At 37.7% G+C, this 26,778-nt stretch overlaps 1 protein-coding gene across 2 annotated transcripts; it reads left to right on the top strand.

Annotated features, from left to right (window-relative positions):
• Positions 1-1,071: 1,071 nt before the first annotated feature.
• LOC104119729 (uncharacterized) lies at positions 1,072-26,278 on the top strand. Of its 2 annotated transcripts, XM_009631305.4 has the most exons (19): positions 1,072-1,487; positions 5,075-5,814; positions 8,537-10,194; positions 11,297-11,505; positions 11,602-12,391; positions 12,470-12,551; positions 12,750-12,797; positions 13,231-13,428; positions 14,154-14,171; positions 16,047-16,053; positions 17,315-17,728; positions 18,998-19,157; positions 19,257-19,318; positions 20,021-20,115; positions 22,251-22,364; positions 23,283-23,348; positions 23,671-23,768; positions 24,119-24,558; positions 25,006-26,278. In XM_009631305.4, exons 1-19 carry the CDS (start codon positions 1,184-1,186, stop codon positions 26,091-26,093), a joined length of 6,591 nt encoding a protein of 2,196 aa, XP_009629600.1. In that variant the 5' UTR covers positions 1,072-1,183; the 3' UTR covers positions 26,094-26,278. The 2 variants fall into 2 exon arrangements, with proteins under 2 accessions (XP_009629600.1, XP_018634395.1); XM_018778879.3 differs by lacking the exons at positions 1,072-1,487; positions 5,075-5,814; positions 8,537-10,194; ... (7 more) ...; positions 17,315-17,728; positions 18,998-19,157 and having other exon boundaries at positions 20,032-20,115.
• Positions 26,279-26,778: the final 500 nt, after the last annotated feature.

The raw sequence follows: 26,778 nt of genomic DNA, 5'->3' as shown, positions 1-26,778 counted from the left end.
ACTAGTCTCAATCATAATGATTTGAAGAAATATTTCTTTTTGTGAAAGTTTAAGTCTTTAGTATCAGAACTTATTTGTAGGTTATTTTGTGGAAGATTTAGTCTGAAATATTCAGAACTTAGTTAATGTTGTTTTGGTTTGGTTTAGGCACAATAGTAAACTGGTTTTTGCTAGTGTGCATATTTGATGGCCTACTTTCGAATCAAGATTGTTGTTTTGAACTTGTCTAGTATATGTTCAGATATTAATACCAAGCATCACTTTTCATTGTAGCAAAATACTTCATACACTTGACATTGTCATTGTTTGTTAAGAATAAACATATGATACAAAGATCCTAAGCTAAGAATAACACTACAAAGAGCAGTGCAACAACAACAAACACAATTACATATTATTTTTCCCTATTCCTTCGCTGCTCATTCACAAGAATTTTTGTTAGCAGTCCCAAAATTACTTGTTTGTAATGATCTGGAAGAGGTGGGTCAATACACCTGAAAAAATTACATCAACTACTTCTACCATACTTTGAGCATCCTAAGGACCTTCTACCCGGATTGGTGGGCTTCCAGGTTATGCAAACAACAACGTCAACTCCACAACGATGAAATACACGGCTTTCCATTGTATTCTTGGCCTGAAGAATAAAATATCGACCTAGAGAAGAAAAAATTGACTTGAATATGTAAAAAAATTGAAGAGAGAAGAAATTCAAAGCTTGTATACATCAAAAAATGGAGGTTGTAGGCCAACGGAGGAGGAAGAAGAAACCCTCTAAATAGATGGGCCCTTGGGTTTATTACCGTTGGGCATTCAAAAAAGAACATTCACGGTCCTGTCAAGCGTGAACAACAGCTAACTAGGAATTACTGATGTCACATAGATTGAGTCAAATGATCGGAGGTGTTTATTAGTTCACTTGTGCTAAGTTGAAGTGTTCACGAGGAAATTTTGAAAGTTTATTAAGGGGAGATGAAGCCATTTTGCCATAGTACATTTTTTACTATTAGCCACTTTTCAACTTGACTAGGCGCATGCGTATGGGAGTGCGGACGGTAATTACACTTAGGAATATTAAGAAAGATCGTACGTTCTTAATCACCAAAGTAAAATACAGCCAAAAAGCGTGACTGAGCGCGTGTTCCCACTTCTCCCCTCTTCTCCTCTTCCCCGTCCGTCTGCCATGGCTACGACGGAGCAGCCACTGAAGAAACGGAAGCTTTACGAACAACTACACGAACCATCACCAGCACCGCCTCAGTCACCGCCTCCTCCTCCTCCGCAACCACCACCACAGCCTCAACAGCAGAGCGTCGCTGCTCCGGCGATATCTCAGGATGAAATCCTCCGACGGAGAAGGAACCAAGAAGAGATTCGCAATGTTTACGAGTGTTACAAACGTATTAAATTCTGCATCTCACAGAACGATCATCGTCTTTCATCCGAACTCGAACAAGCCTACCTTTCTCTCATTACTTCCTCAAGAGGTCAGTATTTAGCACTTTTTTCTCTCTCTCTAATTTCGCTTTTGTTCCTTTTCTTCTGAATCGTGAAATTGAGTATTTTCGTTGCTATTTGTGTTCAGTTGCTTGCTGCAGAGTCAACATATGTATGAAGTTTATACAGTTCTTTTTCTCTTCGTTGTTATTCGAAGAATAGGAGCTAGTAATGTTGTGAGACTGATCAGTTACATGAAGTAGGTGTCTTTAGGCGTTTCTGGGATTTTCCCCATCCCTTGTATGATTCATGAACCCTAGGTTTTAGAAATTACCGCTTCGTCTAGTTGGAGTGAAAAAGAGGAGATGTTCAAGGAGTGCAAATAAATGTGGAGGGTTTGTTTCCCTTGCCAGACTGAAAGGAAGAACTATATCTTGTTTACTTACTTTCAACTTTATAATCCCACAAGTGGGGTCTGGGTCGGATAGTCTGTATGCAGACCTTACCCCTACCTCTCACGAGACAGAGAGACCGTTTCTGAAGACCCTCGGTTCAAGGACAATAGGAAAAGTGGCAGTAGCAAGCGGTAAGAACATCGATATATAAACAACAACGGTATAGTGAAATAATTGAAGCGAAAGAAATAACTGGTAAGAATATAGCTCTACGAACAGGAAAAAGGAAAAAGGAAAAAAAGACTACAAGACTAATACTATTGCCACTAGGATGACAAAGGAATACATCTAGCTACCCCCTAACCTTCTACCCTAATCCTCAACCTCAACACCCTCCTATCTAGGGTCATATCCTCAGTAAGCTTAAGTTTCGCCATTTCATGCCTAATCACCTCACCCCAATACTTCTTAGGCCTATCTCTACCTCTCCTCGAGCTCACCACAACCAATCTCTCACAACTCCTCACGGGGGCATCAACGCCTCTTTTTCTCACATGCCCGTACCATCTTAACCTCACTTCATGCATCTTGTCCTCCACTGGGGCCGCTCCCACCTTGTCCCGAATAGCTTCATTCCTAATGTTATCTCTCCTGGAATGCCTGCACATCCACCTTAGCGTACTCATCTCGGCTACTTTCATCTTTTGGATATGAGAGTAAATTACATTATTATCCAAACAAACCGACGAGAGTAATGCGAGCAAGGATTAAAGCTTTCTCATGGTTGAAGTGATGCGAAGAAGACTATATTTTGAATTAGTGACAGTGTGATGCAAAGTGAGGGTTATAACTTCTCATGGTTGAAGTGATGTGAAGAAGAGTGTGTTTCGGGTCACCGCTTCTCATGGTTGAAGTGGTGCTTAGCTATGTTGCTTGGATTTTTCAAAAAATACCACTGCACCAATGTTGGAACCTCCAAAAAATGCATAATATTTGGAGGATCAGACACGGGTATGCAACATTTTTGGAGGATTTGAGCAAACATAGATGCTAAGAAGCGCGAGTTTTGGGCAGTGAGGTGCTAAGCGATCCAAGTGACAAGCATCGCTTCTTCGAATACAACTTTAAAAGATGGATGGCGTTTTGCTATCTGAGTATAAGTATTCCTCTTTGCTATCATCTGCATCTTTTCTTAGCTTGCGAGAAACTTATTCTACTACTTTTGTTAACTCTCCTTTTCCTTACTTTTTTCTTCATCTTCTTTTTTCTTTTTCATAATGACTCTTTCTTCTTTCTCTAGTGTCTGAGTCATCTTATTCTGTTCTATATACTTGGTGTCCAAAAAATAACACTTATTAATCTGATTAATGATGTCGTTTAGGGTATCTTTTTGACCGAAATTGTCAGCTCCCTTTAGGACTGCTCATATGGTTGACCATTTCATCAAAAAGTATCTGTGCCATTAAAACAATTGTCTGCATGTTTCCTTCTGGCACAAATTGGACATGCTTAAATCTTCCAGGGATACTTGGATTTCTATTCCAGTTGTGCTATGGCGGGTTATATGGAAGAAAAGAATTACTAGAGCTTCAAAGACAAGTAGTATAATGCAGTTAACCTTAAACTCAAATGTATACATCTGCTTACTTTTTGGTGCAACTGGCACAGATGTATTACATCCGTGAGCCATGGTCGATTTTCTCAGTTCTTTACACACACTGTAAAGTTCTTTTTTTGGATGTACTCTTTTCCCGCATTCCCTTAATGCTAGTTTTTAAATCAATAATATCAGTACATTACCTATCCAAAAAAGGAAAAAAAAAAGGAAAAAAAAATAAGAGAAACCTGAAAGAGGTGATACCAGTTGAATAATCACCGAAAAAAGGAATGACGAACGATCACTAGGAAGGAGACATTGTGCCATCAAAACGGCCACTTGAAATATACTAGTAAAGTCATCATAACAAGAAAAACTTTTGACTGAACAGTTGACATACCAGGGACTTCATCCAAATTTTAGGCTACTTACAGTCTACTGAATGATTTTTCTTTGCACTTTAAAAGGTAAGCAATTTTCCTACAAATAAACAATTAAATAAATAATATTCTATGACATTTAAAATCAGAGAAGGTCATTAGAGATGGTTTGATCATGTCAATTCACAGAACTCTATATGCGACGGTTTGTAGATGCAACTATTAGTGCTAAAATTTGTACTTAAAATGACATAGAAGAAAGTTGTATCTATCTTCGTATTATTTTGAGTTAACAATAACTTTGTAGCGTGCACCTATTTCATTTGGATGAAGGGCTCTGGATTGCCCTGTATCGAGTGGCAATAATCTCTCCTACTTGTGACAGTCCTCTCCAGTCCTTCAAAAAGAAATACTCTCTTCATCCCATTTTATGTGGTGGTGTTTGGCTGGGTATGAAGTTTAAGAAAGAAAGGAAGACTTTGAAATTTGTTTGTCCAAAAGAAGCTACAGACATTTGTGAGGTTATAAATCATCTCATTAAGGGTAAGATAAGAAATTTAAAGTTCAATTGTTTCTAAATATAGAAATGCGCAATTCTTTTCGTGACAGACTAACAAAGAAAGTATGCCACATAAAATGGGAAAGTGGAATTAACAAATAGAGAATGAGAAGGAAAATTGCAGAGATAGATTACACTGGGGTGACATGGTTTATTTCTCAATTCATTGAATGATTATACATATGAAACTAAGACAGGTTACCTAGTGACGTGTATTGGTGTTCTGTCCTGTTCTTTCTAAAATCTCATATAAATGTGCCAGTTGTTCTATGAGATCCATGCCCTTGCTACTCATGCTCAAATGTGATGCAAGTGTGCCAATTGTTTTTTGAGACCACTTTCGTTCCATTCTTTCTAAAGTGTCCCTAAATGTTCTGCGGGACCCACTCGTATTGACTAATTGGCATGAACAGCAGTTGCTATGTTTATGCTTCTAGTTCTATCTTGTGCAACTTTGCATTAACTTAGTTCTACTTAGCTACTAATCGAGTAATTCTTTTCATGCTTTCATTATCGTAGTAAATAATTGCAGTATAATGAATTGCCATCAATGTTCCTGATAGAAAATCATTATACTGACGCAGCCTGTGAACTCCCAAAGGGACTTACTCCTATTTGTTGAAAGTATTCCTCTTTGGTACTGAAATATATTGCATGTTCTATGAAGTTTTAACTTAAATTTTCATCTATGATTCTCGGTGTACAGGCTGCACAAGCGTACAACGTTTAGTGGCTGATTTTATTCCTCGATTTGCTTCGTATTGTCCTACTGCTCTTGAAGCTGCAGTGAGAGTTGTTATCAACATGCATAATTGGAAGTTAGCTTTGATTGGTAAAGGAGATGATATAGACGGTGTTGCATTTGAAACTGCCAAGGCATGCATTTTTGGTCTAGCTGATATCTGTCAAAGTGCTGCTGCTGAGGCGCCAACATCGTCAGTTATTCAAGGAATTTGCTCCACAGTATTCCATGACGCACTCACCTTCTTCATATCCAGTTTTGAAGGGAAGGATGTTCTCGAGATTGCTGACAAGGAACTTTTTGGTATACAGGATGCTCATTCGTTCTCTGAGTACCAACAAAAAATTTTAAACAAGGAAAAATCGGTATTGCTCAAGCTATCTGAGTTCCGTGTACTTAGTTTCCTCAGAATTTTCTTTACTTGCCCAAAAAACTCAATTGCAACTTGTTTTGAGCTCTTCGGCTCTACTGGATCGGAGGAAGCTAAGCGAGAAGGATATTACTTACTTCGTCAGTTAACAAACAGGCTTGATGATGCTATTGCTCATCCTAGGAATGGCGGAAATAGTGCAGTGACATCATCAGCAACATCCAGAGAAACAAGTAGCAAATGTAAGGGTCTTGTGGATGATGGCCTTGCAACATGCAGCAAACAAGTCTCGGACAACAGCTCTATTGTTTTGAAGAACTGCTTATTAGGACTGGTACAATACCGTATCTAACAATTTTCCTTTGATTAACTAGTCAGTTACTGTTCCTTTTTCCGTTTTCCCCTTTCATCTAAAAGCAATTCTCTGAGACTAATCCTTGTTCTTTTGTATTGGTTGAAACATGGGACCTCTTGTCCTGTGTCTATTTCTGTTATTATTTCAGTACATCTACTTATCTGTTTCATGTTATTTTCTTTTTCCTTTTTCCGTCTAGAAGCAGTTTCGTTTCATGTCAGCTCATCATGAGAAGCTGGAATCAGTATATTGTGCTTTTTTTTTCCCTTGTTTCCTAGTAGGGCAGATGACAGAAACCTAAACTCAAGGTTTAGGTCTGAGACTTACTTGCCACATGGTTTCACAGATTATGAGCTCATCAGCTCACTAAGTAATTTTTGTCCATCGTGAGATTGTTCAATTTGAATTCAATATTAGGGGTGGGCATACATCGGTTACCGGAAAAACCGACCAAACCGATTTTTTTGGTTTTCTCGGTTAGGTTTCTTCTGTTTTTTGGTCGGTTTCAGTTTAGAATTTTTGGAAGTTTGGTTCGGTGCTCGGTTTTTCAAAGAAACAACCGATTAAACCGAATAACCGATCTTAAATATACTTATTGCATCATATCTTTTAGTTTTGAGACTTACATGGAGAAACAAAAAAAATTTAGGACTTAGGATCCCTGAGTAGAGGGAGGAAGGAAGATTGACTTGCCATAGTCGGAGATTTGTCGTTCTAACCAATCAACGGACACTAGATCTCTCTTTAACCATAACAACATCAGACGTTCGTAGGCCAGGATGCCTTTTCCATTGGAAATTTAAGTAGATTTTGGCTGTTCTATAGTATCATTACGTCTTTAAGTGCTTCTGATTTAGTTGTTTTCCTTCTGTGAAGAGTTTTCTTGGTAAATGAGTTTAGATTGACTGTCTAACGGCGGTCGTCTGAGGCACCTTTTACTGTCTACAGTGATGTAAAGGTTCTAACTTTCTTGGTTTTCTTCTTCTTTCTTATGAAGAAAGTTATACTTTTTTTTGAGTAAGGTAACAATATATTCATCAGCACCAAGTTGGTACTGGTATCCAAAAAGAGAATGTACAAATTACAGAGGGCCTTGTATCTTACAAAGAATCTAAGAAATCTACAAGTGATTCTGCATCCTCTATATAGTTCTCTTTACACCAGAATTGAAAAGACAAGAAACAATTCAGCTTAATTCTTTGTATGGAACTAATTTTATCCTCAAAACATCTACGATTCCTTTCTGTCCACACCGTCCACCATGTACATACTGGCACCATTCTCCACCATAGCTTCTGACACATCCTTGTTTCAATATAATTCCAGCACCACAAAAGGTCCTTGGTATTCTTTGGTATTACCCATTGTATTCCTGCCAGGGTAAGGAATAACTGCCACAGAGTATCAGTTACCTTGCAATGTAGAAAGAGATGGCTATTGGTTTCTTCCTCCTTCTGACACAAGAAACATCTGGAAGTCATAGGAATCCCCCTTCTCTGCAAAACTTCATGAGTGAGACAAGCTTATGAAGAAAGTTTTACTTTTTTAATAGAAAAGTTTCTGATTTGGGGAATCACTTGAAGAAGACGACAGGCATCATTGCAAAATTGTTTTATGAGAAAACGAGGCCCAAATAGATAAATCCGAACCAAAAACCAAAAAACCGACCGAAATTTCAAAAACCAAACCGAATTGAACCGGCCGATTGCCCACCCCTAGATTCAATATAAGCTCCTCTTTTTTCTTTACTTAAATCCATCACAAATTAAGTGTGTTGAATTATACATTTCAAACGTATTATCTGATAATTGGCTTTCTATTCTCTCAAAAGTTTATTTAAGGCTTTTCCCCTACAGTACTACCTTAGTATTGTATATCAATAAGATTTTACCTTACAAGAAAAAAAATATTTAGGTTTTACCTAAATTCAGTACAATCACAACTTAGAGATCATTGCTTCATTTTCACCGAGTGCTCAATGTTTTTATTTTAATAATTTTTTTCCTTGGTAATTATCTCATAGATCTATATAGAAACATAGGAGCATTCTATTTGATGAAGTTATATAGTGCTTAAAATAAAAGGTGAAAGAACTTCTATAATATGGACACATCACTTGATGAAAAGGGTGCATTGAGCTCTATATCCTATGTTTCTCATGAATTGTTGTAAGATCTGATTTGTTATAGTTCAACAGAAATAAGGGAGGTCAAGGATACATACTTAAACCTTGAGGGCAGTTTTTGTAATTGAATTGTTCAACTAGTGGCATAGCCTTCTCGCTGAAGTTATGTCTCCCATTAATATCTGAAACCCTGATTGCTATGAGGTGGAAAATAATGTCTGATGATCTTTTGTTGATGGTCAATCCTTCAGTTTTGAAGTCATCTTGGGGAAAAGGTTTTTTTTTTATGTTTGAACTGTCCCAGACCCCACTTTGTGGGATTATACTGGGTTTTTTGTTGTTGTAACTGTCCCTAGAAAATCGATGTTGTCACGAAGATTTCTCTGGAATTTTCAGAGAGTTAAACACTTAATTTCCATAAAGTATTGTCATCTTTCCTGTGGTGAAAGTGATAGTATGATTGATTTATTTGGTCTCTAAGGCTTTTGCTCAAGATGTGCACTCTTATTATGATTCATTTCTTTGGTCTCTAAGGCTTTTGCTCAAGATGCATTGTCTTTAAATCTCTTTATACAGGTCGTAGAGAAAGATAATTCTCTGATGAGTTGGATTTGCTCAAGGTTTAAGAAATTAAGTAAATCAGCATCCCCTCGAGTTGTTTCAGATATTTCCTCAGTTCTTGAAGGAATATTGCAGTCTTTCTTAGATGAAGTGAACGCAGAAAAAACGCATGAGTATGGTGATGAGGATGGTTTGGGTACAGTAAAGTATGCTAGTGAGTACTCGGGTCACGAGCTATCTGCTAAAAAAGAAACTCATGAAGTTTCTCGAAGCCCAGCAATCCCTCTGGGAGCAAATCACCGTTCCAGTATGAAATCAAATACTGATAGTGGTGAGCATAGGCCTGTGGTTTTTGATTCCAAAGAGTCTGGAGTTTTACCAAGGCCTAAAGAGGTTTATAACCAGCAGATTCTTTCACCTATTGCTAGAACACCGTCGAACTTGAGAAGTAGTTCATCTGATTTAGGCCACCATGGTGGCCTGATGGAGAACCACCAAAATCCAAATATGGACCGTTCATTACCAGCCTCAAGATCAACTGGAGGCATGAGTTGTTCCATGGAGTCGCCTATGCAGCGTTTACCACTGCCTCATTCTTCCACAAATCAAGTTGTTTGGTACACTGATGGAGACCCAGCTGCCGCAGATATCTTTCCCGCTTCAAATCAGCTATGGTTGGGGTCTTTAGGCCCTGATGCATCTGAAGCTGCTGTCAGACATAAGTTTGAGATGTTTGGTCCAGTGTATCAATTTGCATTCTTTGCATTCAGAGGTTTTGCTTTGGTTGAGTACCAAAACATTATGGACGCGGTGAGAGTCAGGGAAATCATGCAGGGAACTTCTCCTTGGGGTGCTGGTCTTCGAATAAAGTTCTTGGATATAGGATTAGGAACCAAGGGGGCTATAAATGGTGTTGCTGTTGGTTCTAGTTGCTATATTTATGTTGGAAGTGTTCAGAACCATTGGATGAAGGATAATGTTATGCATGAGCTGAGAAAAGCACTTCAAAAAGGTCCTCGGATGGTTACTGATCTAGGCAGCGAAGGTGCATTGCTGATGGAGTTCGACACACCTGAGGAGGCCACAATTGCCATGAATCAGCTAAGGCACTGGCGTAAGGGAAGGAGTAACTGCAATCAGCCCCTAAACTTAGGTGCAGCTAATGCCACCGCGCATGCGGAAGGTGTAAGACCTAGCTCTGCCTCTGTTTATGTTGGTATTGGAAGCAATATTTGTACCAATAGTACTGTTGGGCCAAATCACTCCCAGAACATGCTTGAGAACCATTCTGACAGTCATGTTCCAAGAATGTCACGTCTATCTTCTTTGCTTTCGCAGTTAAGTACCAAATATAATGTTACATACAATCCTGGCTATAAGAGTCATCACATGCCAGGGAACTGTGAAACTGGATTCTTGGGAGGAGATACAATGCAGACAAATACAGTACGGATTAGTATTCCAAATGGTAGCTCCTTGTTTATCACAGAAGATGAGCTTTTGGCTATTTGTAATCTTGCCATTGACAACAAAGGTTCTATCATCAGGTTAATGAGGGAAAATATGCCTATGGGTTCTTGTTGGCTAGTTGAATGCAGCAGCATGGATTCTGCAAATACTCTCCTGAAGACCCTTCGTGATTGTCCTGGGTTATTCTTCCAGATAGAATTCAGGTATGTACATTTTACCTCCCCCCCCCAACAAACAAAAAAAAAAAACCCCACAAGCCCCAAAACGGAAAAGGGGGAAAGAGTTCAGGTATGTAATTGCTTCGAGCTGCTTGTCAGGTTTTAATTCACTCGACACTGATATTTTTCAACGTCTTTGTTCTAGTGCTATTTGATTGTTTATTATAGGTTTAAAGCGACAATTTGATTTCTGTACTTTTCTAGTCTTTCCCACTCTGATTGGGAACAAGTCCTCTTGTTTTTGGACGAGTTTGTCTCTGTTTAGTGTGTAGTCGTCAAAAAACTTACCTGTTAATTTTCCTTATATTTAAGATATGATTTACCACATAGCTATATCCCTCAAGAGTGTTGGGGAATGTTCCATATCAAAAAAGAAAAAAAAATGTTGGAGAATTTTAATGACATATATCATGGAAGTTACCTTTCCCGATAACAACCAAGCTTTATTGAAAACCTGAGTGTACACAGATAGTATGTCCTTCAATCTTTCCCATGTTGAAATTTGCCCTTAGCAGTCCCTTGCAGCTCTGATCACGAGTGATACACTTGCGTGCATTGAATTCAGAAATAGGCATGTTTATGGAAACCTTACCGAAACTTTTCTGTAACCTTCATAGACCTGTGGTGAAAAGTGATGCACTTGAATTAGCACCCAAGGGTGTGCCTAGCGGTCAATGAAGTGGGTTGAGAACCATAAGGTCTTAGGTTCAAATTCCAGCGGAGACAAAAAGACTAGGTGGTTTCTTCGCATCAACCCAAGCCTTACTGGACAGAGTTACTCGGTACCTATGCTGGTGGCAGGTAGCAAGTACCCCGTGGAATTAGTCGAGGTGCGCGCAAGCTGGCCCGAATGCCGTGGTTATAAAAAAAAGTAGTGTTTTTCCCCCTTAACAAACCTAGAAATTTTTGAAAAGATCTGGAGTCATTTGAATGATTTGTCACATTTGAATTTCTAACACTCTCTTCTTATCTTTTGTTTTTGGTTCCTGTATACCTAGAGTGCTTTACATTGTGTTAAAAGCTTAGGACGGTCTTGCTCTATAATCTGAGCTTAACAATTGAGCTTCTCCTCCTGTTGTTCAAACAGTCACCCTGGGCAGCATCATATTCCTGCTCCTGTAAAAAATGAAGGTAGTATTATGGAACTCACATCACCCAGACTAAAACCAGAGCAAGCTAGCATGCCTCATGCTGGATATGCACCTCAGTCGAACTGGACACCTATAGCAAGCAGAGGGATGCCCGAAGTTGGTACTGGAAAAGCTGATATGTTGGTTCCGATTCCATCACCTAGAGGTACTTGTCCATTACTCTAGTTGTGATCTTTCCAGTAGCAGTTTGATGCTCATTGTCATACTCATTGTCATACGGTTCTCCTGATGATTTCTGCAGGTAATAATATATTCTCTGGTGTTGTTAATGACATGTGGATGCACAGGAAAACTGAAGCAGAGCTTCATTCTAGACCGGCAATTGTTGCCTGCAATCCTGCACCTCCTCAATTGCCTACTAGACCACTACAGCCTATTCAAGGACCTCCTACCGTGCCGCCGCCAGTTCAAGCACTTCCTCCTGCAGCAGCACAGCCAATTCAAGGACCTCCTATTGCACCACCACAGCAAGCACAACCGCCGCCCTTTGGGCTCCCAATGTACTTCCCCCCAACTGGGTGGGATTCACGTGGTCTGAACCATAACTTGCCTCCAAATCCAATTCCATCTGGTGCACTTCCTACTAATCTCCACCATTGTTCAGTTGCACCACCATTTGTACCTGCTTCTGTGACTCCACTGTCACAGATGCAAGGCACCTCCATGCCACCATTTGATCATATGTTTCCCGTGCCTGTTGTTCGACCACCAGTTACGTCTTTACCACCACCACCTCCTCAGCTCGACTCATTACCCCCATTACCTCCACCTGTCTTGCAGCCTCCATTACCTTCATCCCCGCCTCCACCACCTTATCCTGACCCACCTAATATTCCTCCTCCACCTAGTTCCCCGCCTCCCCCGCCACCTCCATTATCGGAATCTTTGAATTTGGTTAGTTCTGAACCATACTTGCAGTATCAGTGGCAGGGCTCCTTGAGTAAAAGTGGAGTTCATTACTGTACGATTTATGCACAAAGAGTAGAGTCGGATGTTTGCAGGTATTCAAATGCCAATGCTGAGCCCACAGAGTAAGGACTTCAGTGCCTTTGATGTTTTGATGATTGATTTGTAAATATTCTTTTTTTTAAAAGTGGAAATGTGTGCAGATGGCCTGCTAAGTTGGATATGACCAAACGCACTGATTTTCGGCATGTCAAATCAACATTTTGTAGTACACCACCCCACAAAGTGAGTCCTTTGAACATTATAAGGAACGCTCTGCATATCATATATATATATATATATATATATATATATATAGCACATATTAGCACCTTTTGATAATTGTTGTTTGGCAGCTTTACTCTTTGTATATCTGTGCCATATCTTTACCAGGTTTACCTATTCTAACATTTCTACTTTCTTGTTCAAATTAATGTGACACAGAAGGAGATATGCTGGTTGCTACCTTCTTCTCCAATAGATCACAAGGGCGTAAGTTAATCATGCTCTCCTTCAGTTTTCATTACAGATGAATGCAGTCATGATGTATGCTAGATGGTAGATGGAGAAATGTTTTTGTGTATCTTCCCAAATTACTTGTTATCACCTTGATTTGTGCGCGTATTTTTCCCTAAAATGGGAACTAAATAGAATTTCCAAAGAAAATCATTTTAGAAAGAGGATCCAGATATAGGAATTTGAACTTTTTCCTCAGCTGTTTGCTAAAATAATTAGTCCAGTATCCAACTTTTCCCACTGGTTTTATCCATGACTTGCTATATATGCTCAGATATGGACCTTAAGGAGATTTTTTCTGCATTTACTTTTTACTTTTCAAAATTCCTTCTATTTTTTTGCAACAATTGCTCAATTGTTACAACTGGAAGCGATTTAGAGGACTAAAATGTAGTAACTTGCTTTGCAGTTTCATGATTTTATATCATACCTGAAGCAGAGGGAATGTGCTGGTGTAATTAAAATTCCAGCCATAAAATCAATGTGGGCAAGGCTTCTCTTCATCCTTCCACAGTCATCTGATACCTGCTCTATGCTCTCAGTTGTGCCTAATCCATCTCTTTGTCTAATTGGTCTGGTGTTGCCTAAAGAAACAAACTTTGAATGGGTGTGATGTTAGTATATGTGGGCAATACCGCATCGGGAAAAGGATGGACGTGCTGCTAATTGCCTAATGCTGCTGCTCGCCAGGTTTTCTTCAGCTTTTTCCATGATTTTCGTAATGGCATTTTTCAGAGCTTTGGTGAACGCCCATGGATCACAAAGATATTCCCGATGGGCATTCAGTTCTGATTTGCAGTTGCAGCAATGTTGAACGGACCGATAGTGATTTGCTCGCAAGTATCAATCTGATATACAATATCGGGCAATAGATCAACTCCTCATTCTGTTGAACCGCTGTCATCTAGTGTGAGATAGTTACTGGGAAGTTAATGTAATTTTAATTTAAATTGTAGGTAACTCACAAATCATTTCATTGATATTGCACCAAGTTGGTGCCAACTCAATGTTAAGTAATACCGTAGTAGCGATGAAGTTGGAGGAAAGCATCAGGAAAGAATTGAGTGTCTTATTTGTAGGAGTCTTCTGTACTTAGAATCTGCTAAGCCTTTTCTTCTTTCTTTCTTATCTCCGTTTATAGTGGAGCGACATTTTTTGATGTCCATGTAAGCATAGTAGAATATGATTGTATGTAAAGTGTGAAGAAAAATTAGCTACACGAATGTTAACTATTTGGTGCTGGCTTCGCTATGGATGGACTGCTGGTATGTAGCTCGACGTTCTAATTTTTGGTAGTATGCAATGTGAGTAAAGTTCTATTTATGGGGTTAGAAAATTCTTTCTATTTCCGTAAGACCCATGTTCCCTTATTACCGCTTGAGTTCAGACTAAGATAAATCGAAGTGTATGATTATAATCTTATCAAAGGAAAATAAAATCATTCAACTCTATTATACATTATCAAATAGTTGTCCGACTTTGTGTTTGAATCTGATGTAGACTAGTAGTCGAGTTAGCTCTTTGCTGACATCGACTCATGTACAATGTCCGGTTGCTGGTCATGTCTCCGGTCCAGTTTAGCAGCCAAGGGCGGCTGAGGTTACTATCTTGAACATGCTAAAGACTATATCATTGGCACCTTTCACTCAAACAATAGTAGCAGTGAAAATTGCTTGCAACCGTTATCACTGGAAAGGCAAAACTTGTTTCTTGTACTATCGAAGATAGTAGGCAGTGGAAAGAACCCTATAAGCATTATTTCAGTTCCAACTCTGAAGATAAAGATAATAAATTGTACTATGAAACAACTAGAACTTATCAATGAATAAGCATACTTTATTATTATTATTTCTAGCAGTAGATCTATTTGGTATATACATATTTTCTTGCAATATTATCATAACAATTACCAAGTATGTAGTTTAAATCATAAAACACATAAGGTAGACAGGGGCAGATGTAGTATTTTAAAGCCAGGTTCATTTGAACCAAATACTTTTGATACAGAGCATAAATTCATGTGTAAGAATATATTAAAATTGTAACAAATAATATGTCTGAATTCATAATAATAAAAATATAATTAATTCAATACTAAAAACCTTAAAGACTGAATCCATAAAGTTTAAATCATGGATGCGCGAAGGTTGAGTATCGATGCACAAATACGAGGATACGGGAAAAAAACGAAAAAACAAGAAGCAATGATAGACTTGGGACAAAGAAGGTGTTTGGCTAAGCTTATAAGCTGGTCAAACTGGCTTATAAGCACATTTTGGCTTATCTACGCGTTTGGTAAACATTCAAAGTGCTTATAAGCCAAGTGCTTATAAGCTAAAATCAGCCATAAGTCATAAGCTGGTCACCTCCAACTTATGGCTTTTCAGCTTATAAGCACTTTTAGTTTGACCAACACTTTTACTAGTTTATTCTTAATAATATTTTCTAATTCACAAAATACTTGTTCCAAAATAAATTTCTTGACTTTCTCTTCATTCCATATTCGTTATTAATTCTTTTCTTTACAAAGAAATTTATAATTTATAATTTTTTGAAAAACATTCAAGGGTATTTTAGTCATTTTAACAAAAAATAGCTTATCAGCACTTTTTAATCAAACACATCAACTGCTTATTATCAATTTCAGCACTTCTATCCAAACACGTAAATGCTTATTTTAAAAATCAGTTTCAGCACTTAAAAAAAAATTCAGCACTACAAGCTTATCAGCTATTTACAATCAGCTAATCCAAACGGGCTCAAAGTATTACTCCATCATTAGTATTAGCAGAAGTAAAGATCAAATCATCCCTTAGATATCAATACGAAAACGGAAAAGATCCAAAATTGCCCCTGAACTATGAGAAATGAAGCAATTTTATCCTCCGTTAATAATTGGGGTCAGATATACCCCTACCGTTACCAAATGGGCTCAAATATACTCTTATTGACTAACAATCAACTATTAAAAAAGTAATTAATCTTTTGTCGAATCAGTATTTTCCACATGTCCAAGCTTAAAATTAAACCAACCCCAAACATTAAAAATTCTTTCTCTTCCTCCTCATCTTCTCACACCATGACTCCTCCCTACCAGCGGCCACTCGAAAATTTCGCCGGCAATTTCGAGCTCATATTAGAACTATAATCTATAGCTCAATTGGTTATTTTAGCGAACTAGCTCACAATTTTCCCTGATTCTTAGACAATATTTTCTATTTATAGTGGATATGTAAATCATTAGTTCTTTGTTGGAAAAGTAATGTGATTTTTGGAACAAAATTAATGAATCCTTGCGGATAAGGAAAGCTAATGACTTTCTTATCTATCCAAGACGCCAATTGGTTTTCTTATGCTGCTTCTGGCAGTGTTAGTTTCCCCCACGGTTAAAGCTTTCTCCATTATCACAAGTTACCCACATAAATTACATATCAAATAAATCTTTATTGAAATCTCTCAAGAAATATACTTAGATCCTTTCAACTTAGTAGTCACTCGAATAATTATATTCATCTCCTATCTCACATATGTTACAACTTGTAATGTTGAATTCTTTTCTTTCTTGAATATGTAACTTCATGTTCATGTGAATTTCATGATCTTTAAACCTCATTATTTGTTTATTAATTTTTAATGAAAATTTAATTGTGGGTTTAGGAGGGAAAGAATAAAGATGGGGAAGTCACCGGGGAAATTTCTGGTGATGATTGCTGGCAGATGAGTGGCGGTGTGAGAAGATGAAGAGAAAAAGAGAGGGTTTAAAATCTTCGGGGTTGATTTAATTTTAAGCTTGGACATGTAGCAAATACCGAAGGATTAATTACTTTCTTAATAGTTGATTGTTAGTCAGTAATGGTATATTTGAGCCCATTTGGTAACGGTAGACCCCAACTATTAACGGAGGGTAAAATTGCTTCATTTCTCATAGTTCAGGAGCAATTTTGGACCTTTTCCGAAATTAAAATCCAAACCAAGGAAGATTATCTTTTTATGAATATTAATTTTCTAGTATAGTACTTAACACAATTAAATACCATGGATAATAATTTTCATGAATATTACTTGGGCAAGAAGGTTAATAGCTTGTTTGGCCAAGTTTATTTTTGGGCCAAAAAATACTTCTTTTTTTTTCAAAAGCACTTTTAGCAAAAAAATTGAGGTGTTTGTCCAAGTTTTTGAAAGGAAAAAAATTATTTTTAAAGAGAAACAGAAACAATTTTTGAAAAACAGAAAAAAATAAATTCAATCCAAAAAATATTTTTGAGAAAAATACATTTAGAATCAGTTTTCAAAAAATTAGTCAAACACGCTCTAAAGTATTTTTCAAATTAATTAACAAAAAAAAAAAAGTTACCAAACATGCTATAATTTCAACTTCCCCAAGACGTTGCTCCAATCCGGTTCGGCGGCACTGAAGGAGAAACACTATATTCGCCTGTGTACACGAAGTCAATACATTAACATAACATAGTTTTGAGTATCTAAAATTATAGCTGAAGACATGTCGAATCGCTATTATAGTAGCCAAAACAGGAACGAAAAAACTCAGAAGAAGTTTGTTCCAAAGAAGGAACCTCACAATTCTCAAACCCTAGCAAATTCCTTCAGGCAATCGATCTCTAAGCAATCCGATGGAGGTGCTGCCGCCGTTAACTCCACTAACGCCGGCTCCGCTGCCAGAGAGCTCAGCAGTAGGGTTATGATGGGAAACAGTGGCGCCTGGGTTTCCACCGCTATTCCTAGTGGAAATTTTGTGGATTATTTGCCTCAGGATGAGGCAGTAGCAGCTGGCCTTGGAGCCGATGAGGGTGCATTGGATCCCGTGGAGTCGCAGCGTGTGGTTGATGTTTTGAACAGGGAGTTGTGTCGGTTACTCAAGATTAATGCAAGAGATTTCTGGCGAGAAGGTGATATTTTGCTCTTGCTTCGTGAAATCTGGTTATGATTTGTATGGTTTGAATAATATGTGAATTCTTAGGTATTATTTGTATCATTTGATTATTTGTAGCGGTCCGATTTGAATAAATTTGCATCAAGTTTATAGGAACGAAGATTGCTCATGTCAACCTTGTTGTTTTTCTGTATTGAAGAAAAAAAATGATTAATGATGTTTGAAGCTTTATAATTTAAACAGACTGCTTATGCTGTGTAGTAAAATGGTTGGACCCCCGTAAAAACACCTTTTTTCGTTATTCCACATTCGCTGCAGAAGACTTCAAAGCTCTATCCTACATTTAATGCTTAGACACCAAAATGCCATGCCAGGCTGAAAGAGAATATTAATCGGTGCTTATAGAAACAATAAAAAGAAAAAAAATCTCCAACCATTGTGCATAATCCTTGTATCAGCAGCGAAATTCCGTTAGAGAAATGTTTGATACGTTTGTTCTGCTTAAAACCAACACCCAAAGAAGATAGTAGTAAATTTGGATTGTTTGTTGCTTATTTATTGAGTAACGACTTGGTCAATGACGCAATGCGTAGGAAAGCATCCAAGGTTTATATGAGCTTTAAGAAAATTAAAGCACGTGCTTTAGTAAATTAAGGTACGGATGATTTTATGCTGCACTTAGTATCATGGATTAAGCGCCCTTAGTTTAATAACATTGTTGGGTTGTTGTACATTTTTTCTCCTCTCCTGCTTTCGGTCTTTATTAGTGGTCAGCGGCATTTCTCTTCACTCTTTTCTTGAAAGCATTTTTAGGGGAGATGGTACAATTTTCCATACTAGAGCCAGAGTTATAGTCAGGTGTGCTACCTTGCTGGCCACATCAGTGCCATATGATCATTACCTGATACACTACAACAACAAACCCAGTATAATCCGAATAAAATGGGGTCTGGGGAGGGTAGAGTGTACGCAGCCTTACCCCTACCTTGAGAAGGTCTAGCCTGGCATTACCTGATACACTGTAAAGCATAAATTAGGATATTCCTCTTTTGTAATAATATATTTGCCTAATGCTCTTTTTGGGTATACTTTAATTGTGTAATCGTTGCCATTACATTTGCTATGCTCCTTGTAAGATTAAGGAATCTCGATCAAATTCATTCATGTTAAAACATCTTCTTTTTTTTTTTGGGGGGGGGGGGGATAGGTTTGAATTGTTTGTTGGTTTGTATATTGTGTTACTGTACAACTTTTACCCACGTCTCCCAATTTCTCTATTTACCAGTGGCCAGCGACAGTTCCCTTCACTCTTTTCTTGAAAGCTTTCTGAAGTTCAGGAGTAGGTGGTATGATTTTCCATATCGAGGAGCCAGGGGTATAGTTGCTGGGGTCATTGTTGGTGAGTTTGAGCTCTGCCGGCGTATCTTTATGGTCTTATATCGCATGTGAGTTACACCATTTCCAAAGTATTTGATGCATCAAGTTGTATTTCCTATGTTGTGCCTTTTGATCTAAACGGCTCTTATATTTAAATTAAATGCTAGATCGTCAAATCAGGACCCTGGAGCTAAGACTGCTGATAGTCTTAGTCAGAAAGATCATGCAGGTGTGCCCCTGACTCATTGCAGTTATTATTTATGACCTTTTTAGACTTCAAATTTTATGATTGATTGGAATTTTATTTTGGAGGTCAATTTCAAAAGTTATATACAAGTGGCAGTGCAGGTGTATCATGTTTGTTTTTTGTATTGAATTTTATGCAAGTAAAATGCTTTATTCACTCCCTTTCCTTATATTATGCCTAGCAGGAAGATCATGAATTTCAGAAAATGGAAATACTACCTCTGAAGTGTCAAATAGAAGCGTAGTTTTCTTTCCATTACCTCTGTGTAATAGTGGCTAACAAGTTTGAATTGGCAAGGTTCAATTGCAATATTATGCTTGTGAAAAATTGAACATGTGTAATGTATCTGATTCTAACTCCCTCGAAACAACATCCTAGACCCTTTTTTCTTATGGTTTAATTGGAACATTATCAGCTCTAAGAACCTCCTAATATGTCAATGTCCCATTTTAGATTAGATTTTTCAACTCTAATAGCTTGCTTTTTCTGATTTGTCAACCATTTCCGTATATTAGCTTAGAATCAAAGTTATTCAAAACTTGCCATTTTCACAAGCAATGGTTGTTATCCATGCAAGGCCATTGAATTCATTTCCATAGTAAAAGTCCTGAAGATGTATATATTTCTCTAATTATCTTTGGAAATTATATTCGAGTGCACAATGTTCACTAATTGCACTTGTAGCCCTTTTGCAGGAAAAGAAGTTGCTTGATTTACCAAAGTTATTAGACATATGTGCCATATATGGTCATGAAAATGAAGATCTGACAAGAATATTGGTATTGTTAACTGTACTGGCTTGTCGCTAACCGATTGATGATATGGCTTATTGTTCTTTGGTTTCAGTTTTATCTTGTTTCATAACACAAATCCCGATGGTGAGCTAACATTTCTGACCTATTATTCTGCTTCCAGTGGCAGGAAAATTGTCCTGTTAGAGGACAAGAAATATGAGAAATACTATTTCACTTCTGTGCCTTTACCCGTTCTTTGGATCCTTCTTCTTCCTCCCTTCACTAAAATTTAAAACTAAAAAGAGTATTATAGAGGGTATCACATGCAAATTGATCAAATGGACCAACTTTCAACTTCAGAAGTTCATCAGCAAATTGGCCTTGAGTTTCAATTTGAACATTTCAGGCACCTTCTGTAAGATATAAACATCTGAGGAAATAACTACTGTAGTTGTTTTCTTGTCTTTCTATGGGGTGGGGAACACACAGAGTATCAAAATTACTGCCCATCCATGTCATGTGGCAGCTTTATCTCTTGTCTAGCTAAGAATAGCTTCACCAAGAAATCAAAAACTTCTAATATATGAAGAGAAAATCTAGAAACCGTCCACGTAAAAATGTAAAACTCTTTGCTTAAATGCTCTTACATGTAAAACTTCTATCTAGGAGTTGTTTACTCTCAAAGATTTATATGTCGGTAGAAAATATAATGAACTTCTAGTACTTATTATTATTATATTTATTTATTTTTATTCAATATAATATGGTTACTATTTTCTTTATTTTTATTTTTATTCTATATAATATTGGCATGAACATTACACCCCCTTAGGTGCGGTCCCTCCCAAGACAACGCGGGATGCTTTATGTATCGGGGCGCCCTTTAGTATAATTTGTGGCAGTTGTGTAATGTAATGGTTGGGAAATGCTTTTTGATGAATATTGGGAACTTGGTTTTCTTCATGAGCCTAGACTTCTATTACTACTTGTTGTCGTCTTTGTTTTCGGTTTTTTGATTGCATTACCTACTGCTAGTTTTGTATTTTTGCTTCGGTTGTCAGATTGGTTTGCTTGTTATTGCCCCTCCCCTCTCCCCTTCCTGAGCCGAGGGTCTACCGGAAACAGCCTCTCTGCCTTCTTAAAGGCAGGGGTAAGGTCTGCGTACACTCTAACCTTCCCAGACCCCACTTGTGGGACTACACTGAGTATGTTGTTGTATAATATTGGCCTGAGATGAGTTTAAATGGAGTAATATGGTATAAATTTTACTACTTCAAAAAAAAAAAAGTAATACGGTCAGTGAGGATTCATATAGCTGACCCAAGCTTGTTTGAGGCTGCGATGTTGTTTAGATGCTTTTACAAGTTTTAGGTATGGAATCATATGTCAGTTGTGCACATGCTTTGCATGACGATCTATTGAAGGATGGACCAAAAATACCTAGATGGAGTTTAAATTTTGATATTTAGATCAACACTACTTTGTAGATCTTCTGCATATCTCTGAAATATTCCCTGGTGGATTAGGCGTTGAGACCAATTTCATATAAATGTTTGTAAACATTGGGATCATTACTTAGCTTCCTGAACTAAGAAGAGTTTGTAGTAGAGAGGTTTAAGCACAGCCTACTATAAAATTCAATTTTTGTCTTGGGTTAAATATCACGTGCATGACCCACTGCAATCACAGTGCCTATTCTTTTAGGCCTCAAATCTGACAAGTGCACTGTAGTCGTGCTGCATATGACAGCAAATGGGGTTCATTTGGTCTTGTCACCAATTTTAACTCAAGAAACAACTGTGTCAAAAGAAAATGTATCAGGAGATCTAGATGAACCGTTTACTTTTGTTTTGTTTTTGCTTATGATTTGTAAAATACTTGTGACAGCTCCTAGTTGGTGCTATGTTAATAATACACTTACTATTTCTCTCGAGAAAATTAAAAAAGAAACAACTGTTTGGAATTCTTTTCTTAAGCATTCAGTGAAACCAAATTTAGAAACAGTTTCCTTTGCCTTCGACATACATTTTGATAAGACAGTGCTTCCTGTTGTCATTTCTGCTTTGTGTTTGCTTTTCCTGCTTCATCCAAATTTGAGTATTTTCTTCTTTTTAATCAAGGATGCTATTGGATATTCAGATTCCCTGTTTCTGACTCATGTCTGTCTCGATGTTGTTCAGGTCATCAATGCCATAAAGTCACAGCCATGGATCCATGATGATCTTTCATCTGTTATTTCGCACTTTCTTAGCATCGTGCAGACTATGTATCAGAGGTGTACATCATCGTTAGAGGTATTCTTCCTTTAATGGCCTGTACTCTTAATTGACATCTTTACATTTATTAAACATAGGGGGTCAGGGAAAGGGGATATGGAAGACGGAGTAGTTGGAATCAAACCCACACTTATTGCGTGAGAGAATCCTCTGATACCAGTATACCACTAAACTTTAAGTCTTGTGGTACCCTTTATTCATTTAAAGAGTCGGTGAATTATCCAACAGTGATTTGTGCTTTATTTCTGTTACTGAGATTTGAAATATTAGACTTTCCCCTATTTTTCTTTGCTTCCTACTTTGCATGTTCCTGTACTTCCATTGCCAGAGTGGTTCCTGGTTGCATATATCTCAGATGCTTTTGTATAGAGTACCAGCTTTTTTTGTTAAGTAGAAACCTGCATCTCACTGTTTGTCCAAAAGGCATGAATGTATAAGTTCAAGCTTTCCTTGAGGTCGTTTCAAGCTAACATCATTTGATTTACTTTTAAGATAAGAAATATTTTCATTTTATATTATGAGAATAAGTATATGCTTGAATAGACGAATTTGGGGTCTACTACGAGCTATTTTTTTGAGTTTTTTTTTTTGGAATGTGTTGAAGATATAGTTAAGTAAATAAAAGTGTGCTCTCAGGTTTAAGTTTTTAGATGAGATAGTCACATTACAATAGAGTGCTTATGTGTTGTATTTAGATGTGTATGGAGTGGTGTACTTATATGCAGAAATGATAAATGCAGTTGTCTGTGCTTAGTACACGTGTTTCTTTTACTACCATGGTTCTAGTTTTATGAATATCTTGAGCCATCTAGATGTATGTTGATATACATACTGTTAAATGTGGGTTTCTCATAAGGATGCTGGCGATCGCAAAAAAGATCTTGCAAAGGGTTATCCAAAGTTATACAGGACTAACTATTGTATGGCTGACTGCAGGTTTTATTTTCCTCTGGTCACTTGCAAGATCATGGGCACAATCGACTTCAAACAGACTATCTAGAGGTGAGTTGAGTTGAGTTTATTCCGATGGGCAGTAAGATAGTTCAGGAATATGTGTATATATCTGTGTGGTTTCTTTTGTTTGAATAAGGATGCTAACTTAGTACAAATGAGAACATTCCTTCATGTGGAGACCACTGAATTTTGAGATGATTGCACTGCGCTCTTTTAGGGGAAAATTATCCACCAAAAACTTTTATTTCTTATATTGATTAGCTTCATGTGCCTGTTAATAATTGAGGTCTCACTTGTATGCGTTCTCCTTCAACTTTCCTGCCAGTAGTGTGCATGGGATTTGTTATTTTTTATTTTTTCTTGCCTGCAGGTGATGGACTTCTTAAATGATGCTGTGGTATCTATGGATGCGTTTGTCAATGCGTATAAGCAAGCATCCATCTACTTCTGCTGTCCTGTTGAAATGAGGTACTGACGTTTTGGTTGACTAAAGTTGTACCAGTATTGTGTAATGTGTATATACTACCGATGAATGGCTAGGTTGATGCACCTAAAATCTCAATGTCTTGCTCCAGAATACAGACCTCCTTATATTGCAGAGTATCATTAACTTCTTTCCTTGTATGCGTCTCTGATAATTTGCAATTTATTTATTATTTTTCATGCCTTGCATGCTTGAACATTGTGAATTGTACTTTCATTACACCCAATTTGGGTAATTTGTATTCTCATTACCTGCCTATGGATAAAGAGCTTTTGTGCTTATTTGAGGAAGGCACAACAAAGTTCATATTCATTAGCTTTTTTTGTCTATGCAGTCATGGGAATGAGGAGGTGCTTACTACGCTTGCAAGATTACATGATTCATTGCTGCCCTCTTTGCGGCGGGGTTTCCACATTATTTTAACCTCTGGAAAGAAAGGTTTGACGGAATCATCTAATGAAATGCGCTCAAATGTTTTTGTCAGTCTCAAAATGTTATCCGCAAGGATAGTAAATTTTGGTTGGAAGCTGCTGAACTTGTGCTATCTAAGTGATGAGGCTTTTGTTGAAAGTTCTCCTCTTCCTGCAACCATGAAGATGTTCCCTACCAATGTGGAGGATCCTGCTATAAGAGCAGATATATTAGTGCAGTCAGTGAGGGATATCAGTGGAGATTACTCACAGGCTCTAGAGGGACGTAGCAAAGGCACATTTCTCCAAGTCATTGACAAAAATCACAACATAATGAGCAGAATTGAGTTACTACGGAATACAGGTAATTAGCTTAGACTTACTCTTGTTACTCAAAGTTTAAGGTGGCTCACCGATCTTGCTATTAAGTGGATTCCAAATTAAAGCATGCATGGCAGAAAGAAAATGGAACATATGAGACTCGTTTTGGAGTGAATAACATTTTCTGTGATTGAAGCTTTAGCAGAAATCTGCTACATATCTACATTTGTTTTCTCTTTTGTTATGGCTTGTACATATTTATGTTGAGAAATGTGAACCCCTCTTCTTTCTTCTCTAAATCTTTTTGACAAACGTGAACCCCTCTTCTTTCTTCCTTGGCTTCCTACTCTTGGAAAAATGTGTAAATCATACACAATGAACAGGTAAATATTACTCTTATCTGACGTCTCATGTCTCTGCTTATTCTTCCTTGAACTCATGCATGTTTGTGATTTTAGGATGGAATCCGATCTGAGTTTGTCTCATGCAGGGTGGATATCAATGGATGATGATCAATTCAAGTTTCTGTCGGGGATCATGGTACACCCAGTAGAAGATAATTTTGGAAAGGCAGCCAATCCGGCAGTCTCCCAAAAGGATAACCAACCACCTGTTGATGAAGACACTGCTATTATGGAGTCAAAAATAAGTCAAATAAAGGACCTCTTCCCTGATTATGGAAAAGGTTTCTTAGCTGCTTGTCTCGAAGTATATAACCTAAATCCTGAAGAGGTCATTCAGAGGATTCTTGAGGGTACCCTTCATGAGGACTTGCAGTCTTTAAACATTTCCTTGGAGAAAATACCACAACCCAAGTCTGGTGTTCCATCCATGACCAGAAATGATAAGGGTAAAGGGAAACTAGTGGAACCTGCGCCAATGCCCCCAAGAAACACTATGCCTGCAGCAACCCCATATCAAGCTGAAGGCTCATCTAATTCATCTACGACTTCAGTTGGAAGGTTTATCAGGAAAACAACCACTGAAGAACCTGCTTCCTTGACACTTGACTCTAGAGATGCAAAGGATTTGGCAAAAACCATTGCACTTTCGTCACAGCTTGAGTATGAAGATGAGTACGACGACTCATTTGATGACCTAGGTCTAAGTATTGGTGATTCAGCATTTGAGGAAACTGAGAACCTCCAAGACAAATCAAATTTCGGTCGTGGGAGAACTTATGAAGCTGATAACGGTAGCTCAGCTTCCAATGCTTCTAAGTGGGGATCACGAAAAAAGCCACAGTTTTACGTCAAAGATGGCAAGAACTACAGCTACAAAGTTGAGGGCTCTGTTGCAGCGGCTAATTACAATGAAGCTTCTTTAGTAAATCAAGCTCAGAAGGAAATGATACATGGATTGGGACGAGGAGGTAATCATCCTTTAGGTGCAGTTAAAAGGCTAACTGAGCCAAGCGAGGCGAAAGATGACGAGCCGGAAACAGATGAGAGTGGTGGAAGGGGGGGAGGTCGTGGGTTCTTCAGAGGGAGAGGAGGGAGGAGAGGAGGAGGTAGATCAAATCATTACAGAAAGGACCAAGCCATGAAAAAACATTTTTCAGGCTTGACAGGCCATTGATATGGAAATTTTCTTTACCTTTAGTATGTATACAAAATGTTGATAAGCCGACGACAAAATAACATTATCTTTTAGCTACCTTTAGAGTTTCCAATCGACTGTATAGGTGATTCGCAGAAACTTCAGTTTGATTTTGTTTCATTGAAAATACTTTAGCATATATGATGACTCTGAGTTTTGTTGAATATACGATGTAATAAAAATGCTTATCAAAATGTTAACAACCGCAGATATTTTTTAAGAGATAATGATTTAATATAAACGATTATGTAAACTATGATATAGTTAGTTTAGGATTGAAAAAGACAAAGTAAAGCAGACCCAAAAACAGAACGATTCCTGAAGTTCTGTTGCCCTTTACTTCCAAGAGAACTCCTGGAAAGACAAGTTCCCAACTCATGAGAATGTGGCCAACCACTAAAGGAAAGTTATATTCCTCTTTAAGCAAATTATTTATTTATTTATTTTTGATAACTAAGAACTTCCAAGGGTCAGTATAGCATGATTTGAAACTTAGCGAATAACAAGTATGTTACTTTGCCCTTCTCCACTTAAATATCAATACGACTTACTACATTTTGAAACTCGATGGACCAATAACAAGCCCGTCTCTTAACTCTTCCTCACCACTTAAAAATCCGTCCCTACACTCTTTACTTAAAAATCAAATCTTTTTTTATCTGCT

The sequence above is a fragment of the Nicotiana tomentosiformis genome, chromosome 4 (assembly GCF_000390325.3).
Source record: "Nicotiana tomentosiformis chromosome 4, ASM39032v3, whole genome shotgun sequence".
Classification (NCBI taxonomy): domain Eukaryota; kingdom Viridiplantae; phylum Streptophyta; class Magnoliopsida; order Solanales; family Solanaceae; genus Nicotiana; species Nicotiana tomentosiformis.
The sequence above is the reverse complement of the archived record's forward strand: the minus strand, read 5'-3'. Positions and strand labels throughout refer to the sequence as shown.

Bases quoted from the DNA above. Each gene is read 5' to 3' on its own strand.
- LOC104119729 (XM_009631305.4), top strand. From the start codon at position 1,184: ATGGCTACGACGGAGCAGCCACTGAAGAAACGGAAGCTTTACGAACAA. The intron at 22,365-23,282 runs GTATTCTTCCTT...GGCTGACTGCAG, and splicing joins GGTGTACATCATCGTTAGAG to GTTTTATTTTCCTCTGGTCA. The intron at 23,349-23,670 runs GTGAGTTGAGTT...TCTTGCCTGCAG, and splicing joins TTCAAACAGACTATCTAGAG to GTGATGGACTTCTTAAATGA.